General features: G+C 58.1%; 2 protein-coding genes and 1 long non-coding RNA gene across 12 annotated transcripts in view; 1 reads left to right on the forward strand and 2 right to left on the reverse strand.

Moving 5' to 3' along the window:
* The first annotated feature begins 1,281 nt into the window (after positions 1-1,281).
* On the forward strand, positions 1,282-16,384 carry WASHC1 (WASH complex subunit 1). Of its 5 annotated transcripts, none has more exons than XM_067756116.1 (12): positions 2,882-2,910; positions 3,121-3,215; positions 4,305-4,458; positions 12,676-12,787; positions 12,974-13,120; positions 13,271-13,407; positions 13,654-13,789; positions 13,944-14,145; positions 14,237-14,392; positions 14,983-15,135; positions 15,803-15,871; positions 16,009-16,384. In XM_067756116.1, the coding sequence occupies exons 1-12, from the start codon at positions 2,897-2,899 to the stop codon at positions 16,146-16,148; spliced, it is 1,515 nt and encodes a 504-aa protein (XP_067612217.1). In that variant the 5' UTR covers positions 2,882-2,896; the 3' UTR covers positions 16,149-16,384. The 5 variants fall into 5 exon arrangements, with proteins under 5 accessions (XP_067612219.1, XP_067612217.1, XP_067612218.1 ...); XM_067756117.1 differs by having other exon boundaries at positions 14,240-14,392; XM_067756118.1 differs by lacking the exons at positions 2,882-2,910; positions 3,121-3,215 and adding an exon at positions 1,282-1,489.
* On the reverse strand, positions 2,071-7,198 carry LOC137233463 (uncharacterized). Its single transcript, XR_010947422.1, has 3 exons — positions 7,059-7,198; positions 6,230-6,345; positions 2,071-3,349 (listed from the first exon to the last, which is right to left on the reverse strand). It is a non-coding gene; the product is annotated as an uncharacterized lncRNA (long non-coding RNA).
* Positions 14,649-17,411, reverse strand: part of DDX11 (DEAD/H-box helicase 11) — a 93,233-nt gene continuing 90,470 nt past the window's right edge. For all 6 annotated transcript variants that reach the window (XM_067756111.1, XM_067756115.1, XM_067756114.1 and 3 more), the window contains one exon: positions 14,649-17,313. In XM_067756111.1, the coding sequence (XP_067612212.1) occupies positions 17,284-17,313 (30 nt within the window). In that variant the 3' untranslated portion in view covers positions 14,649-17,283. The remainder of the gene's footprint in view (positions 17,314-17,411) is intronic.

Consider the following 17,411-nt stretch of genomic DNA (forward strand, 5'->3'; position numbering starts at 1 on the left):
AAGAGGACAAAATTCGGAGAGTATTAGGAAGAGAGTAGGGTTGCCAGACTTAGCAAATAAAAATATAAACACTTAATTCTGAATTTCAAATAAACGAGGAATGATTTTTTTAGTGTAAATGTGTCCCATACTTCGTTTGGGACATTATACTAAAAAAAAATAGAAAACAATTTGTTTTTTTTCATCTGAAATTCAAATGACCTTGGTGTCCTGTATTTTTATCCGGCAACCCTAAAAGAGAGGGGCCAAGAATTTTGAGGCAGGCCAGTGGGCCCCACGAAGGACTATCACAGGGTCTCTGGACAGACTCTTGCTTTATATATTTAACTTTTTAAAAGTCTTTAAAAACCATTGAGTTTTTCTTTTCTTGGCGTAACAAAAACGTAACATAAAATTTACCATTTTGACCACTTCTAAATGTTCAGTTCAGTGGCATTACGCACATTCACATCGTGGTGCGACCATCACTGCTACCAATCTCCAGAACTCTGTCATCATCGCAAACTGACAGGTCAAAGCAAACCAGAGCCGCACGCTCATTAAAGGGGTGAAAGCAGATTTTATTCAGGACTTTGCAACAGGGGAAAAGAGAGGTCAGTACAGAACAGGGGTCAATTCCAAATACAGCGTGGACAAGTGGGGACTTTTAGCCAAGGAGCCGGATTGGGGGGGATGGAAAATTACTAAGAGGGTTGGGTAACTCTTGGCTAGGATTCTTGCTGCAGGCAGGCAGGTGAGGGATGGGACGTCACCTGGGGACGGGGGAGGGAGGCATTTGGTCAGATAAGAGGGCGGGGTGGGGTGGGGGGAGGTTCTGGCTAAAACGAGTAACAGGATTCTCGCTAAAACGGGGCGACGCAAGTGGAGGCCTAGTTGGAAGAGGATTCAAAGGAGCCCGACTAAAGTGTGGTCCAGGAGAAAACCGTCACGAGCTCTGTACCCTCTAAACAATAACGCCCCCTTCGTAACCGCCGTTCTGGCTGTTTGGATCTGACGGCTCTGAACACCTCGCACAGCGTGGACTCGTACAGCTTTTGTCCTTCTGTGTCCGGCATTTATTTTTACTTTTTAAGGCGGGGCGGGCACCGGGCGGACTCTGCGGGGAGCTCGGCCCTTAGATCCCAATCCCAGAAAATCCGGGCTGAAAGAGAAGGGGCAGTCAGTCAAGTACGCCTCCGAGCCTGTGGGTGGAGGGGGCGCGGAGGGAGGGGAGGGGCTGCGCGAGGAGGGGCGGGGCTGCGCGGGGAGAAGGGGCAGAGGGCGCCGGGGTCGTGCCCGGTGGCGGGGCGAGGAGCCGCTGAGGGGCTGGGGGCGAGCTGAGGCCTGAGGGATCGAGGCGCGGGCGGCTAGGGCCCCTGAGCCGCGGCGCCGAGCGAGCGGAACTGGCGGCTGGAGGCGGGGCCAGAGCTCGGGGCCGGGAGCGCCGGGGAGGCGGAGCGGGCGGCGGCGGGGCCCGGCCGGCGGAGCGGAAGCGGCAGGCGTCACGCAGGTGAGGGCGCGGGCCTGGCCGGGACGCGCGGGGCGGGGGTGGGGCCGGTCGCGGAGGGGACGGAAGGAGGCGGGAGCGGCTCCGGGGGACGCCGCCGGGCCGGGAGCCGAGGCGGGAGGCCCGGGCCCGGTGACTTCCGCCTCGGCCGCCGGCTGGCTGGCGGACCCGCGGGGCCGGCCTGGGCCTCAGTAGGAGGGTCGGCGCCCCCCGCCCTTGTCGGTTCGCTGGGAGGGCCCGGCTCTCGGAACGAGCTGCAGTGGATGCTCAGACCCTCCGTTTGCGGCCACCCCTCCCGGCCCCTGGATGACCCCACACCGCTTTAACCCTGCTTGGGTCCCCGTTGCCTGCCTCCGAGCTGGGTGTCGGGCGTGGGTCGCGGGAGGGATCCCGAGCACTTCGAAATTTATCAACAGCATTGTGAGAGCGGGTTTGCTCTATGTTCACTTTTCTGGGGGAATCCACAGTTTTTACCAGATTCTCTAAGGTAGCGCCGTCCCATAGAAATATTATGCGAGCCACATATGTGACTTTAAAAGGAAACGGCGAAATTAACTTAGTGATGTGTTTTATTTAGCCCGCTGTATTTAAAATACGGTCATTTCAACATGTAATCAATATTTAAAATTTTAATGAGATACTTTACATTCCTTTTTTACTAGGAAGTTTGAAATTTGGTGTATAGTTTACACGTAGACTGCATTTCAAGTGCTCAATAGTGCATGTAGCTAGTGGCTCCTGTATTGGACGACAGGTCTGAGGTTTTCATTCCGGGCCTGCAGGCTCGAGGCCACACTCCTTGCCGTGGTATTCAGTGTTTTTCACAGTCTGGCCTCTTTTTTTTTTGCTACTTAGCCAAGGATGGTTTCCTCCTCATTGCCCAAACCACTTGCCCTTCCCCTACACACCTTTGTTCAATTGTCCCTTCTGCCTGGGGTGCTCGCCCTGCCCTGTCTCCCTGGGTCTGGCAGGGAGGTACAGCTTCTGCTAAGAGCTATTCCTGACTCCCCTGACCCCAGAAGGGGTTTGTCACTCACTCCTTCCTCAGTGTCCCCTAGCACTGGATTCATGGCTGGATTAGAGCACTTATCACCTGCTGTTTAATTGCTTTCCAGGCTGTCTTCACAGCTAGTATAGCCTCCTCTTCATCTTTGTTGTGATCATGGCCAGCACCTGACAGTCGATGAGCACCTGTCAGCAGACAGAATGAGTAAAGTGCTAAACGAAGCTGTAGCGTTTCTTAATCCCTGAACAGACCTGCTCCTTCCTCGCTTAGGAGCTTTGTGCCTGTTGTACCCCGTCGTGCATGGACACACACGCAGGGTGTGGTGCCTGACCATGAGGAATACGTCACAAGATGAGCCCAGAAAGTTCCTTCTTTCTGCCTTTTACTCCCTCTCTGTCTTACAGATGGGAAACCTGAGGTGCAGAGCTAAGTTAGGACTCCAGGCAGATTTGCATCAGTGTAAATGCAAAGAGGGATGGGGGTGGGGTTTTTGAAAGGCAGCGAGTTCCCAGAGGGTCAGGTTCCTCAGGTGGTTTGGGATCAGCTGGCTCCGCTTTGGTCATTTGATGGGCGGGGAGAGAAGCGGGGAGGTGAGTTACTCCTGGGCCCTGATGAGGATTCTCTGCAGGTTCAGGTCTAGGAAGCTGAGGAGCTCACTGCTGGAGAAAAACTTGGAGAGCAGAATGGTCATCTCGGACCAGGAGAAGTGCTGGCCTAGGAAGGGTAGGCGAGAACAAGTTGGGTGGAAGGAAGGGCAGGGGAGGCCAACAGAGGATAAGCTCCAGCTTGCTGAGGAGATCGGCGTGAAACATTGAGAATAACCACTGCCCACTGAGAAGGGCAGTGCCATTCTCAGTCTGTAGGATGAGAAATGGAAAGAAACAGATTCAGAGAAGGCAAACAATTTACCCCAGGTCACACAGCACTTGAAACTCAAATGAAGCCTCCTAAACCCTCCATGCCACACTTACCCAGCCCCACCCACACCTCTGTTGCAACCAGGGACCCCAGCGTGGTGCCTAGAAGAGCAGGTCTGGGGCACAGTGCCAGGCCTGCTTAGTGTCTTCCTCACTCTTCTGCCGAGGGGCTGCGACTAGGCCTGTTTATAGGGGCTTGGTGCCTTGATATTCTGCCCGGTACCTCTCGCCAATCAAATCAGTGCCATCTGCAGTGTGATTGCTGCTTTGGTGGCAGCAGGGAGCAGAGTTAATTAAACCCAGTATAAATAGGCTGACTGCCCCCCTGTCCCCTGCCCTCATGTGCCCCGCCTTCCTCCTGGCCCCCCTTAGCTCTGGCCTGGGAGAGCAGAGCCCGGACATCCTTAGCCCTGGAGTCTGCAGCCACTGCCTGTCCTGTCTTGGGAGCAGGACGCTCGAGTCCACGTTGTCTGTGCTTCCCAGACCTGGGTTCCGTTTGGGAGTTGACACAGGCAACTTCCCCCCCAAACCCTTCCCTCTTTTTCACTCTGCAGCCAGGGTTTCTTTCTTGTTCATCCAGGCTTTGGAGGTTGAAGTGAGATGAGGTGGGGAAGGGGTGCCTAGCTGGGTTCCAAGTGCCTCCCGGCAGCCAGTCAGCGTTGCACCTCCTCTGAATGCTTCATGTCAGTCTCTGGCCCTTAGCAACTTCCCTCCCTCGTTCACCCAACAAGCTTCAGCAGAACACCAGCTCCTGTGAGCGCCCAGCCTCCCACCCAGTGCTGTGTCCCCCCGCGCCACTCTGTGCAGACTGCTGGGCGGGGGGCTGTGCACCCGTCACCTCGCCCCGTGGCAGGTGGGTGTGCGGGTAGTCCTGATGCTCAGTTCCCACCCCCAGGCACCATGACCCCCACGGGGACCCAGAGTCCGTTGGCCGATCAGACCTACGCGGTGCCCCTCATACAGCCAGACCTGCGGCGAGAGGAGGCCATCCAGCAGGTGGCGGATGCCCTGCAGCACCTACAGAAGGTCTCCGGAGACATCTTCAGCAGGTGGGTGCTGCTGCCACCCTCACCTGATTGGGGGCTGCTCCCCGCCCTGGGCAGTCATCTCTCCAATCCCAGAATGCACCCTCTCAGAGCACCCCTTTTGGTGATTCTTGGTCCTGAGGGGGACCCAGCTGGCTTTCTTGTGCCCAAGGGGCCAAGCTGGGTGCCCAGCTTCGAATTTTATCATAAGAGCTCACTACCTCCTGTCCCTCTTAGCCCCTGGGTTCCTTGTGCATCCACCCAGTGGTGGTACAGCTCTCCCAGCTCACGCTCTTCCCCCCACTGGGGGGCCCTGTTCCTTCGCTTATTCCCGCAGTCAGCGAATATTCGCCCAGCACTTCTTGTGTGCAGGGCTCTGCGCTGCTCTCTTTAGTTACAGCAACGACTAAGGCAGCATCTCTGCCCAGCCAGAGGATATACTCCAGCAGCAGAGACAGACTCTAATTGATTAATTGCATGTTAGTTAATTAAAATTGTGGCAAAACCTATTTTTAATATTTTTGTAACAACTAATATTTGCATCACGTTAACTGTGTGCCACCACGGACCTGAGTGTATTCACTCATTCAACCCTTTGTCCTGTACGGGTCCTATCTTTCTCTGGCCATGAGCAAGCTGAGAGGGGCATAGAGCTTCTCCTTCCTGGGTGCCCACACCGTGCCCCCTGAAGGCTGGAGTATTTGACTGCCTGACTCAGGTCCCTCTGCTGGTCAGGTCTCCTACACCGTCCCCTGCTTGTACCCCAGACCAGGAACCGTGACGCTGCAGCATGCAGTCTCCTCCCCCACCAACTGGAATTCCACCTCTTCCCAGAAGCCTTCCCCAATGGGGGCAGACAATGGAGTCATTGTCTGTAGCTGGACACAGTCCAAACATTAGATCCACCTGACTCTTTTGCCTCTGGGCTGCCCACTAATGCACCTGCCTGCCTCACGCCTATCCCGGATGTAAATGTACCCGAGGGCGGTGCCCCGAAGTAGTTAAGGGGGTTGACTCTGGAGCAGACTTCCTGGGCTCCAGTCTGGCCTCCCCATTTGCTTGCTCTGTAACCTCGGGCAAGTTACTTAACCTCGCTAAGTCTCAGTGTTCCCGTCTATAACCTGGCAGTAATAATGGTACCTTCCTCGGAGGATTGTTAAGATGAAATGAGTTGAGGAGGAAGGACTTGAAGTGCCGGCATATAGTAAGCATTCAGGACATGTTCCTTCCTCTTATCTGGTGACATCATCTCTGCTCATTTGCTGCCTATTCTGGCCCTCCGTTAACCTGCTATCAGTAGTTATAGGAAGTGTTAGGTGCCCCTTCTGTGCTAATTTTTGTGCTAAATATGCCCAAGGAACACGTAAGCCAGAGGACACAGGCCTTTAAGAGCCATTGGTCCCAGATGATGGCCACCCCATACCTCGTGATTGGAACGGATGCTAGAAACGATCCCTCAGAAATACTCGTGTTTCCTCACCAAGACTGTGACTGCGCGCTTGCCTTTCTGCAAGGGGGCATTGGATTTTCAGCATACTTTCCTTTCCCTTCCTGGTGTTTGGCACCAGTGGACATTTTCACGTTCCTCTGCCCCTGGATGGGGTGAGCAGAGGGCAGGAAGGCCATCTCATGGGGAGGGAGTGGCGAGTTGGTTGAACATAGGCTCGGCATGGCCTAGGGATGGTAGGATGCTCCCAGGAGCCTGGCACCTGCATCCATGCTTCCCTCACCGCTGGGTTCCAGGTCCCCCCATTGACCCCCCACCACGTGCCCAGCATTCAGGTCAGAGGGATACTAATGGTGTGTGGCATGGGGTTCCCGTCCTCAGGGACGTCGTCGTCTAGGATGGGAAAACAGCCATCTGAGCTGATTCTGAGCCGCGTAGCATGAACTGTGTGAGCTCCTAGGGGCCTAGAGGAGAGAGAGACAAGAACTGGCAGCACATTCATCAGTCAGACTCCCCAAACCAATAAGCAGAAGTAACCCGTGCATAGAGCAGGCTTTGGAGCTGCAGGGCTAAATGCTGTCATCAGGGCCTGGTTTTGCTCTCATCCCATCCCTGCTCGCTACTTCTGGGTTGGCCCCATTCCCAGACAGGCCTCGCTCTTGCAAGGTAACCAGTGGGCCCAGGGTTCATACTCAGGCTCAGGTCCAGCAGGAAAGAATGTCTTCCTCTGCAGCAGTTCCTTCGGAAGTCCCGCCCTCCCACTGGCCTGGCCTGGTTCTCATGGCCATCCCAGAGCCAGTGGCTGGGGCCGCGCTGGTGGGGAGGGTGACACAGCAGCTGGCTCAGACCTCGGTCACATGCCTTACCCCCAGGCCCTGGGTTTAGCGCCACCCAAAGTGCAGGACCGAGCCTGTGGGAGCGATGGCGCCCCCATAGGAAGCAGGCTGTTACGGAACGAGGAGGGAGCAGATGCTAGAGAGGAAAACCAGCGCCTGCTCCCCCAGGTCAGGGAAGGCCTCCTGAAGGAGGGGTGCGAATGGGGCCACGCGAACGGGTTCTGGCGAGGCCGGGTGGGGAACGCCGCCTGAGGGCCCTCCGCTGGGGCCCGGAAATGAGTGCCAAAGCCTTGAGGCCTGACTGGACGGCGGTGCGCCCCAGGCCGCGGGGCCCTGAGTACCTGAGTGCCGCCTGTCTCAAAGGTCCACTCCTTCGCTCAGGACGGGGCTGAAAGTCAGCCCTCCGTGTGTCTATGCCCTTGGGAGCCCTCCTCCCGCTGCTTTACGTCCCTACGACGCTGGGGACGGTCCCTGGTGGAAGGAGCGGGCAAGAGGATGTGGCTGAGGGGAGAGCTGGGACATGTGAGTCAGGGCCGTGGGGCTTCGCCCAGCTGGATGGGGCTTTGAGCTTGAGCCCAGGGTTTTGGGAGCCCGGATAGGTTCTTGAGCCAGGAGTGATGGGACAGAAGCATTTGGGGAAGGTTCATCAGGCAGCCGTCCCAGGGGAGCTGCGCTGTGGGCAGGGAGAGGCTGCGGTCGGGGTGCCGGGGGGTGGGGGGGGCTGCAGGTAGGGAGGCGGATAGGAGACACTGCAAATGGAATAACGACAGGACCAGATGACAGATTGGGAACAGGATGAAGGGGAGGGAGGGGTCGGGGACGACAGGGAGTGGGGAGTGCCAAGCCCCGCCCCCCATTCTGCAGCAGGGGCTCCTCCGTTCTCGCGGGCTTTTGCTGAGAGATGTGACCCCAGCTTGGAACCTCTCCCCTTGAACGTGCTCCTCTCCTTTGCTTTTGCTGAGAGATGTGACCCCAGCTTGGAACCTCTCCCCTTGAACGTGCTCCTCTCGCAAAGGAGAGGCGGCGGGTGGAGAAGAAATGCTTTATGTCTCTGCTCCCCACCTCTCCCCCCCAGCTCAGGCGCAGGCCCAGCCCCTCAGCCCCACCCGGAGCCTGGGCCCCCAGGCAGGTGAGCGTGTGGAAGGTCGGTGTCCCCAGCCGGCTCCTTCCTCCCGCTCCTTGCAGCCCCTCCCTGGCTTGTCCTCCTGCCTAGCAGACCTGCCCTCACCTGCCCATCATCACCTGGGAGAAGCCATCCACAGGGTACCCGCCCAGAGATGTCCCCTGCTGCACATGACTTCCATGAGGGCAGAGGGGCAGCAGTGGGGGCAGGGCAGACTAGGACTGTGTGTGGGCTTGCCCTCCCCGGCGGCCCCAGCCCGGCCACTTGGCCTTTGCAAGGCTCCTTCCCTTCCTCTCCTCTTCCTTTCCTCCTCCTTTCTCCCCTCTTCCCCCCTTCCTCCCTTTTCACCTCCCCACTCTTCCTCCTCACTTCCTGCTTCCTCTCCTTGGGCCCTTCCTCCCATCTCCCCGCTCCCCCCCGCCCCCCCTTCTCCCTGCTGATCCGCACCTGGTGCCTTCCAAGGTTAGGAGGCCTCAATCAGCTGCCTGCGTAATTAGCAGATCATTCTTAATTACCCCAGTGAGTGGAGAAGATAAAGGGGAAAGCAAGAGCTGTTCAGGGGACCGGCTGGGGGGTGCACGGGGTAGGGCTGGCAAGGGGAGAAGAAGCAGCAGTTAGGGCCAGGGGAGTGGCCCTGTCACAGCAGCTGACTGGTGTGATGATTGGAGGGTGTGGCAGCCCTGCAGGGGCCACGGGCCTGCGGCTTCCTAGGAAACCCTCCCATACGGCCATGGGGGTCAGCTTTGGAGGTGGTGGGGACACGGAGCCCAGGCACTGTCCTGGCCCCCTAGGTGTGTCATTGACCTTGACCACTTCACACCCCAGGCCCCAGCCAGAAGAGCCCTCTGTGCTCCACTCTCTGTAGTGCTCCCTTGCAGAGTGCTTTTCCTCATCTGGAACTTTTTTCTCCGTGTCTGCTCAGCACTGCCTGGAGCCCCTCACCCCTCCTAGTCTGTGGGTGGTAAAGGTAAATGTTGACCAAGTTCTTGGGACATGTCGGCTTGTACAGCTCATGAGACATCCAGTCTCTCACTTTGACCTTTACAGCAATTCCACGATGTAGAAGTTACAATTCCTGTTTTTCAGCTGAAGAAGGTGAGACATAGATCAGTTAAGTGACTGGCTGAAGGCCACACTGCTGCTGTCCCCAGGTCTTTGGGACATTGTAGTTGTTTATCTCCTTGAGAGCAGATATGTGTTATCTGATGCATCTCTGTCCCAGGCTCTCAGCAGACTGACTGAGCCAGTTCCTTCCCTGCTGGTGTCCTGGTGACATGCTATAGGGACGTGGCTCCAGTGATGAGCCTGGAAGCTGACCTGCCTGAAGCCAGCCACCAAGCCAGGGGCTCTAGATAAATAGCGGCAAACAAGTCGCCCTCTTGCCACCAGCCCCGCTCACTCCTGGTGGGTGTTGCTAATCAGTCCTGACTCTTGGTCCCAGGCCCCATGTGGCCCAGCAGGCCATCCTAACACTGCCTTCCAGGCTGTTGTCGCTGCCAGTCGGTAGAGATGACACACAAATTGAAACCTCCTTCTCACCCTTGGCCTGAGATTGGGCTGCCTGGGGACTTTGTCAACAAGCAAGGCGTTACTTAGCCATCCTAGGCTCTTGGATAAGAAAAGAACCCTGGAAATCCCATCTTCCATTCCCCCTGTCCCACACAGGAATCTTCCCTGGAGCATCGCTGACAGGTGGGCATCCAGCTGGAATCTGATTGCTTTGCAAAGCCATGCAGCTGTTTACAGGAAAGTTCTCCTTATGCAGAACTGAGAGGTCTGTTTCCATGTAACTCCTCCCACCGGCTGTAATGCAGCTCACTCTCTGGGGTGACAGAAAGTCTAATCGCTTTTCCGCCTGACAGCACTTGTGATCTTTCTGATATCTGAAGGGGATTTTCATATTCTCGAAGTCATCTCATCTTCAGCCAGAACATCCTTCAGTTATCTTGTGTGATGTGAGCTTCCCACCATCACCTGCCTCATCACCCTCCTCATCACCCTCCTCTGGTTGTTCGTTAGCTTGTCATTTTGCATTCAGCCAGTATGTTACATGTCAGGCGTTGTCCCAGGTGCTAGAGATGCAGCTGTGAATCAGACAGACCCTGTGGTCTAGAAGGGACTTCAGAGTCCTCTTAACATGTGGAACCAGTTTGAAGGGGACACGGCTGTGGACGAGGTGGGCGCCTGGCGTAGATGAGCTCTGTTTTCTCTGTAGTGCCTCGAGAGTGGACGTTCCCTATTTTTTGAAAGAAGGTGGGAAAGATCTCAGGAGCTGTGTGCTCTGAGATCTCACTTCCCTTCCAAGCTGCTTAACGTGCTTTTAGCTCATAGGTAACCGAAACCTCCTGCTAGACCTCCATCCTCTGTGTTTGTACCCTTGACCTTTTAAACCTGAATGTTGAGCTTCGCATTCATTCCTTATCAGTTTCATCTTTTCTGGCCTCCTGGCCTTTCAAGATCCTGTGAGTCTGGATTCCATCGTGCAGACCATTTTGGGGCCTCCCCATTTGATGCCCCCAGCTTACTAATCAAGTGTCGCATGAGTGCGCGGCGCCCTGCCAGAGACCTTCGTGCAAGGCTGAGATCAGTCCATTCTTCAGCCGTGCCTTTGGGGCGCTGTTGTTCTTTGGCTCTGATTTTTCCTAAATGTGCTTTCCTCCGGCCCGCATAGCTCCATCTTGTCCACGGGATTTTGTGAGAAGCCGTCAGAATCCTTGCTGACTCAACCTGCACTGTGTGTTAAGATTTTCCCCTGATACGCCAGTCTAATAACCTTGTCAGAAAAGAAATGCTATGAATTTAGAACAGTGCTGGCCCCGGGGACCTGCCTCTTCCATTTCAAATTGCTTACGACCCTCTATTTAATAACCCATTCCGGAAATTTGCCAGGATCCATTGTTAAGCTTGATGTTTGTAACTTGGAGAAATCAGATGGAAGACCCAGACAGAGCCGGCTGTGTCTGGCTCCAGTTCCGACGTCACTCCCACCCTCCGTGGCACCTTTGAGTGGAGCGGTTACATAACTGTGAGGTTGCTTCAGCCCCGGGCAGCGTAGGGCTGAGCCTGGAGCCACAGGAACTGGCCTGTGTGCAAGCAGGGAGACCGGTCTCCCTGCCGGAAAGCTGGGGCTCGGACAGGGTGCTGGTTCTGCGTCTCTCCCGGAAGGAAACCGTGCCTCTTGTTCTGTCTGCCTTGCTGCCCCACTCAGACCAGCCTGTCAAGGAAAACTAAGCTGGTTTGGGTCCCTGCTCATAGGCCAGCCCCTGCATCCCCGAGCCCTTGCACACGAGGGGCCAGGAGTAACCAAGGAGATTTCATCAGGGGTGGAGACCCCTGGGTTGTGAAGCTGGCCGATCAGGTGTGTTCTCTGGGGGCTAAAACATTCTAAAGTTGGTGAGGGTGGTTTAAGAAGGTTGGGCCAGAGTCTTGACTGTTCACTTCAACCCGTTAAAGGAATCCTAGAGTTCCCTGGCCGCGTGGTCTCTGACCCCGGGGACCGCGGCACTCCTCGGCCATCCACTCACTGTGTCCTCTGGCCGTTCCCCGGGAGCTGAGCTTGCAACTCTGCCTCGTCTCTCGTGCCTCGCTGTGTGCTCACTCCTGCCCGGTGAACGTGGAGATGTGACCACCGCTGTGGATGTGGAACACGGTGGCCGCGGGCAGGTGTCCCTGGAGGTAGGGGAGCGCTCAGGCGCAGGCCGCCCTGGCAGGGGAGCCGGAGTCCCCGTGCAGTGAGAGGTACCTCGTGTTGCTGAGTAACGCAAGCGAGGCTCGTGTGCGTTTACCTTTGGGGCACGTGGTGTTAGCCATTCAGTAACTGCAGAGGGACCCCTGCAGGTGCCAGGCGCTGTTCCAGGCTCTGGGAACACAGCGGGGAACAAAGCCCTTAGCCTAGGAGTGCACAGGAGATGTGTGGTGACAGGTGGCTCTGTGTAATGGAAGAACTGGCTGGGGGTTGGAAAGTGACAGGTGCAGCTTTAGGTTCCGTGGTCGGGGAGGCCTCAGCGAGGGGCTCAGTGAAGTGAGGGACTAGCCGTGTGGGTATCCAAGGAGACGGCAGAGGCCACGTGACAAGGCGGTGTGTGGCATGTTCAGGGAGTGTAGCAGGGCGCCGTAATCCGGGGAGGGGGCAGTGGCAGCCCCTAGGCAGCCCGACCACAACCATGAGAACCACGGTGGGGACTTGGATTTACCAAAAGCTGCCTCTTATGTGCCAGGCAGTTCCTTGTGGACAGCTCCAGGACTTGAATTCAGGCCCTCTTGCCTGTCACACAGCCCTGCTGCGCTCTGGTTTCCTCCACGTAAGTCATGACGATTCTGCCTCTGCTCACCTGGGCCTGAGGCTGAGAACCCCGGCAGGCAGGAACCACGTCCCTTCAGGTGGCACGTACAGGTGCCAACTTGGGGCCAAGGTGATTGCCCATCCCTACCCAGAGCTCCAAGGAACTTAATACAGTCTGTTCCTAGACACTTCAGGTTGGATGGTCCTGGAAGAGGTCACCTGGGCAGTTCTAAGATCGGGCCTGACAGCAGGTATTGCTGTGTTTTAAGAGCCCTTACCCGAGGACCTCCGTGGCGGTCCAGTGGTTAGGACTCCACGCTCCCACTGCAGGGGATGCGGGTTCGATCCCTGGTCGGGGAACTAAGATCCCGCATGCCTTGTTTTGGAGCACTGCCAAAACAAACACACGCAAACACAAACAAAAATTTAGGCAAGAGCCCTTACCCGAGCCCCTGGCTTCGCAGGTTTGCCGTTAAAAGCAGAAGGGGTACAGGAGGCTGCAGGGGCTTGGGGAGCAGCCTTCAGCCCCTGTGACTTTTTTTTCCGGTGGCAGGATCTCCCAGCGAGTAGAGCTCAGCCGGAGCCAGCTGCAGGCCATTGGGGAGAGGGTCTCCTTGGCCCAGGCCAAGATTGAGAAGATCAAGGGCAGCAAGAAAGCCATCAAGGTAGCGTGTGTGGCCCTGTCCCTCTGGCTGGTCGGCAGTCCCAGAAATCCCCTTTCCTCCCCTCTCCCCATGCCTCTGAGGCTGCCAGCTCCCTGCTTCAGCCACTCGGCAAGCTTTCCTCCTGCCCAGGCTGTCTGGAGCTTCTCAGGCCCCCTGAGGAAGTGCTCAGACTCCCCATGTACACAGGTGTTCTCCAGTGCCAAGTACCCTGCCCCGGAGCGCCTGCAGGAGTACAGCTCCATCTTCACGGGGGCCCAGGACCCTGGCCTGCAGAGACGTGCCCGCCACAGGGTCCAGAGCAAGCACCGTCCCCTGGACGAGCAGGCCCTGCAGGTCTGACGGGGGTGACCTGGGCCCTGGGGAGGAACTGAGGCCCACCCCAGGATTCTGTCCCCTGAGGACTCTGACTGCAGTGGGGGAGGTCACTCTGGCCTGGTGCTGAAACCCACCATCCCTCGGTCATTTCCCGTCACCCCACCGCAGGAGAAGCTGAAATACTTCCCCGTGTGTGTGAGCACCAAGCCAGAGCCTGAAGATGAAGCCGAGGAGGGGCTGGGGGGTCTCCCCAGCAACATCAGCTCTGTCAGCTCCTTGCTGCTCTTCAACACCACGGAGAACCTGTAAGGGGGGGGCGGGGGGGTTGGCCTGGCTTAGTGGGGGGCCAGGGGCACCAGACTTGGGTGCCGCAGAAGTCTGCAACGCGGGAGCCAGGAGGCTCCTGACCAGTTGGTTTTGCCTGGTAAGGCCCGGGAGGCCGTGGTACAAACTAATGGTGGCCCCGATGAGGTAGGAAAGGTGGCCCAGACCACGGGCCTAGAACAGATGTCAGACCGCCTGAGCTCCTGACCCCCACCCCTCCTCTGTAGGTACAAAAAGTATGTCTTCCTGGACCCCCTGGCTGGCGCCGCAACGAAGACCCATGTGATGCTGGGCGCGGAGACGGGGGAGAAGCTGTTCGATGCCCCATTGTCCATCAGCAAGAGAGGGCAGCTGGGGCAGCAGGTGGGGAGGGGTGACGCTTGGGTGGGGCAGGGGACGTGGTCCTGCCGTGTGGTCTTGGCCAGGGGTCTGCTGAGCCCCTCGCCCCGGCCGGCTGTGGCGGGGATGGGCGAGGCCGCTGGCTGCCGGAGGCCCGCCACATCCCCCGGTCCCACAGGTCCCAGAGAACTACTTCTACGTGCCCGACCTGGGCCAAGTGCCTGAGATCGATGTGCCGTCCTACCTGCCCGACCTGCCGGGCGTGGCTGACGACCTCATGTACAGTGCAGATCTAGGCCCCGGCATTGCCCCGTCGGCCCCTGGCACCATTCCAGAGCTGCCTGCCTTCCACACGGAGGTGGCTGAGCCTTTCAAGCCTGGTGAGCCGAGAGTTGGGAACGGACTTGGGCGGGAGCACCCCTGCTTGGCCACTTTCTTGCGCAGGCACCTTCTCACACTTTTCCCACCTAGAAGATGGGGTGCTGGCAGTACCCCCGCCGCCACCGCCGCCGCCACCAGCTCCGGCCCTGCTGGTCAGCGCTCTCCCACCTCCGCCCCCAGCCCAGACCGTGGCCCCGCTGGGACAGCCAGCCAGGGAGGATGACAGCGGTGGCGCATCTCCTTCAGGTAGCAGCGGCATAGGGCACGCGGGGCAGGGAGGGGTGCTTTCTCTGAGGGTGCCCCTCATTTCTGGATCCCTGAAGGATTTTCTGTAGCTTAGTTAAGTGGTCATAAATGCTAGATTTTCAGAGTAGTTCTAATTACAAAATCTTGTTCTACTGGGTTCATAACAGCAGTTTCAAACCATGTCTCTGGAGCCTGGACAGGGGGAGCCGTGAAAAGGGGGCAACTAATAGACATGGAAAACTACAGCAACAAAGTATCCACGTGGCCCTTAAGTTGTAGGGTTTCGGTTTTACTCCTGTATCTCCCAGTCCATCTCCAGCACCCAGAAGTGGCACAGAAATCCCGTTGGCTCCTGTGTTAAGTTCAGACACTCAACACACTGGTGATTCCCAGGGTCCACCTGTGCAGCGTGGCACCTAAAGCAGGTGGGGCTGGAGAGGGACCGGCCGAGCCTGGGCAGATGCAGGCAGCGTCCAGGCCGCGAGTCTCCTCGCCGAGGAAGAGCCCTTCCTCAGACACTGCCCAGGGCCGCCTCTGGGCCGCACGGCCAGGCCCTGCCTGAGCAGCCTCTTGCACCCTTCCCACCCCAGTCCAGGGAGCGCCCAAGGAAGTGGTTGACCCCTCCGGTGGCCGGGCCACTCTGCTGGAGTCCATCCGCCAGGCCGGGGGCATCGGCAAGGCCAAGCTGCGCAGCGTCAAGGAGCGCAAGCTGGAGAAGAAGCAGCAGAAGCAGCAGAAGCAAGGTGCGGCCGGGCCCGTGCGCGAGGCCCCTCCTGCTCCTGGGGCCTGCGGTGGGGCTGTGCTCTCTACGCCCGCGGGGGCCAGAGCCGCGGCCACTCAAACTGCAAGAGCCTTCTTAGACTCTGCCAGTTGTCCAGGAAACGGGCAGGGACCTGGGATGTTTTTAGGGACGGAGACCTGGCTAAGTCCTGCTTCTCTAGGCCTCTGAGACTCTGGATTACGTCAGCCGTGAATCCCCATGGCTGACATAAATACCACACCTGGGCCTAAAGCAGCAATGCCCTGGGAGTCCAGTCCTGAGTTTTGAGTCCCAGCTCTGCTTCTGAGCTTTGCACTGTGACCCCAAGCAAATTGCCTAATTTCTCTGGGCCAGATTCCTCATCTGTCCAGCGAGGCTGCTCGTCTGTGCCCTTGTCTCACAGGGTAGCTGTGACTGTTGTTACTCAGAGGTTACCTGTGTTCTTATGAGCACTGACCAGAGCTCCAAGAGCTGTGGTGACACATGGCCGCGGAGGGGCCGGGTGTGAGCCGTGGCGGCCTCGTGGCTGCAGAGGGGCCGGGTGCGTTGAGAGCACAGAGGACACTGATGGAGCCCTCAGGGTGTTAGGCAGGCTGGATGTGGTCCACCCCTGGCCCCTTCATCTTCTCCCCATGGCTTTCCTGTTGCAGTGAGAGCCACCAGCCAAGGTGGAGACCTGATGTCGGATCTCTTCAACAAGCTGGCCATGAGGCGCAAAGGTAGGAAGCAGGACGCCGGCTGCCTCCCTGGCTGAGGTCGTCCACATCCTTTTTTCCTCACTGTTTCAAGTCTCTAGAGCCCGGGTGGACTGGTGCCCCAAACCAGCCCCCCTCACCTTCCACCTTTGCCCTCCCAGGTATCTCCGGGAAAGGACCCGGGCCGGGGGCCAGCGAGGGGCCAGGAGGGGCCTTTGCCCGAATGTCGGACTCCATCCCGCCCCTGCCTCCCCTGCAGCCAGCCCCAGGAGAGGAGGACGAGGATGACTGGGAATCCTAGGGGCTCGCTCGCTCCGCCTTCCCCAAGCCCCCGACTTCATCACGGACAGGCTCCTGGGAGGGAAGGGGGTCACGGAGGACCGGCCAGCTCTGTTGCCTGGAGCTGCTTCAGGGGCTGCGCTCTGCCTGTGCCTCACCCACCCCCTCGGCCGGCGCGCGTGCCTTTTCCCTAGAGACACTTTGCGGCCAAACAGTACGTGAGTCAATAAAGAAGTACGACGCCAGAACCGAGCATAACCCAACAGCGCCCTCTTAATTAAGAGACCACAGCTGCACAAAATGCAGGTGATGTCCCTCCAGGCCGGGTCTCAGGCAGCGGGGGCAGGGAGAGGTGCGGTCAGCAGGGGCCAGCGGGGGGAGGGACATTTCCACGCAGGAAAATATGTCTCAGTGACAGACACGGGGTCGCTAAAAATAGCCTCGCTGAGAGCCTGATGGCCCTCAGCATAATTGCTGATGTCAGGCAAAGCGGAGTCTCCGCGTGGGCTCCAGTGCTGGTGCTGGTGGGGAGGGAGGGGCCCCTGCCTGGGAGGACCTAGAGCCGAGCCGGGAAGCTGATCCTGCTGCAGGGCCAGGAGCGGGCCTGCAGGAAGACCAGCGGGCAGGAGTGGAGAGCAGTTCTTAGCAACTCAGAGCAAGAAGGTGGTTAGGGTGAGCAGAAGCCCCGAGAGAGGGTGAAAGGCCTAGAACAGCTACTTTTAGCGAGAAAGGAGAGGGAGGGCAGGCCTGCCCCACCTCACCTCTAAGAATGTGGATACTGAGAAGCAAGCAAGGGCGGAGGTGCTGTGGCCTCCACAGTCGCGCACAAAGGCTGGCCGGGAATCAGGTCAGGGAGCTGGACTCCGGGCCGTGCCGAGTGGAAGACAGGCTCAATTCCAGGGAGGGCACCTGCCCTGGGACGGGCCCAGGAATGGCGGGGCACTGTTCCTTCAGGATCAGCCTCATTTTCTCCTGTTGGCTTCTCCACCTATTCCTAGGTCCCGGCAGCCCACTGATTCCAAAAGGGGGCTACCGCGCTCGCCACCTGGGCTTCACAACTTCTTAGGCAGGATCGCTGCAGACCAGGCCCAAGACAACATTTCTAGTGGGCGGGGTGAAAGGAGGGCCTGGTGACCAGGCAGTGGTGCAGCCATCTGTCAGGAAGAGCCAGACTTCTCTCTATGAAACTGCGGAGAGAGGGAAAGACAGGGAGACACCGGCTGGGGGCGGGGCGGGGTGGGGCTGGGGGGGTGGGAGGTTCTGGGGACGAGAGAGAAAGGCAGGA

The sequence above is a fragment of the Pseudorca crassidens genome, chromosome 11 (assembly GCF_039906515.1).
Source record: "Pseudorca crassidens isolate mPseCra1 chromosome 11, mPseCra1.hap1, whole genome shotgun sequence".
Lineage (NCBI taxonomy): Eukaryota > Metazoa > Chordata > Mammalia > Artiodactyla > Delphinidae > Pseudorca > Pseudorca crassidens.

Coding starts and splice junctions, on each gene's coding strand:
- WASHC1 (XM_067756116.1), top strand. Junction 12,788..12,973: donor GCAGCAAGAAAGCCATCAAG/GTAGCGTGTGTG, acceptor CCATGTACACAG/GTGTTCTCCAGTGCCAAGTA. Junction 15,872..16,008: donor GCTGGCCATGAGGCGCAAAG/GTAGGAAGCAGG, acceptor TTGCCCTCCCAG/GTATCTCCGGGAAAGGACCC.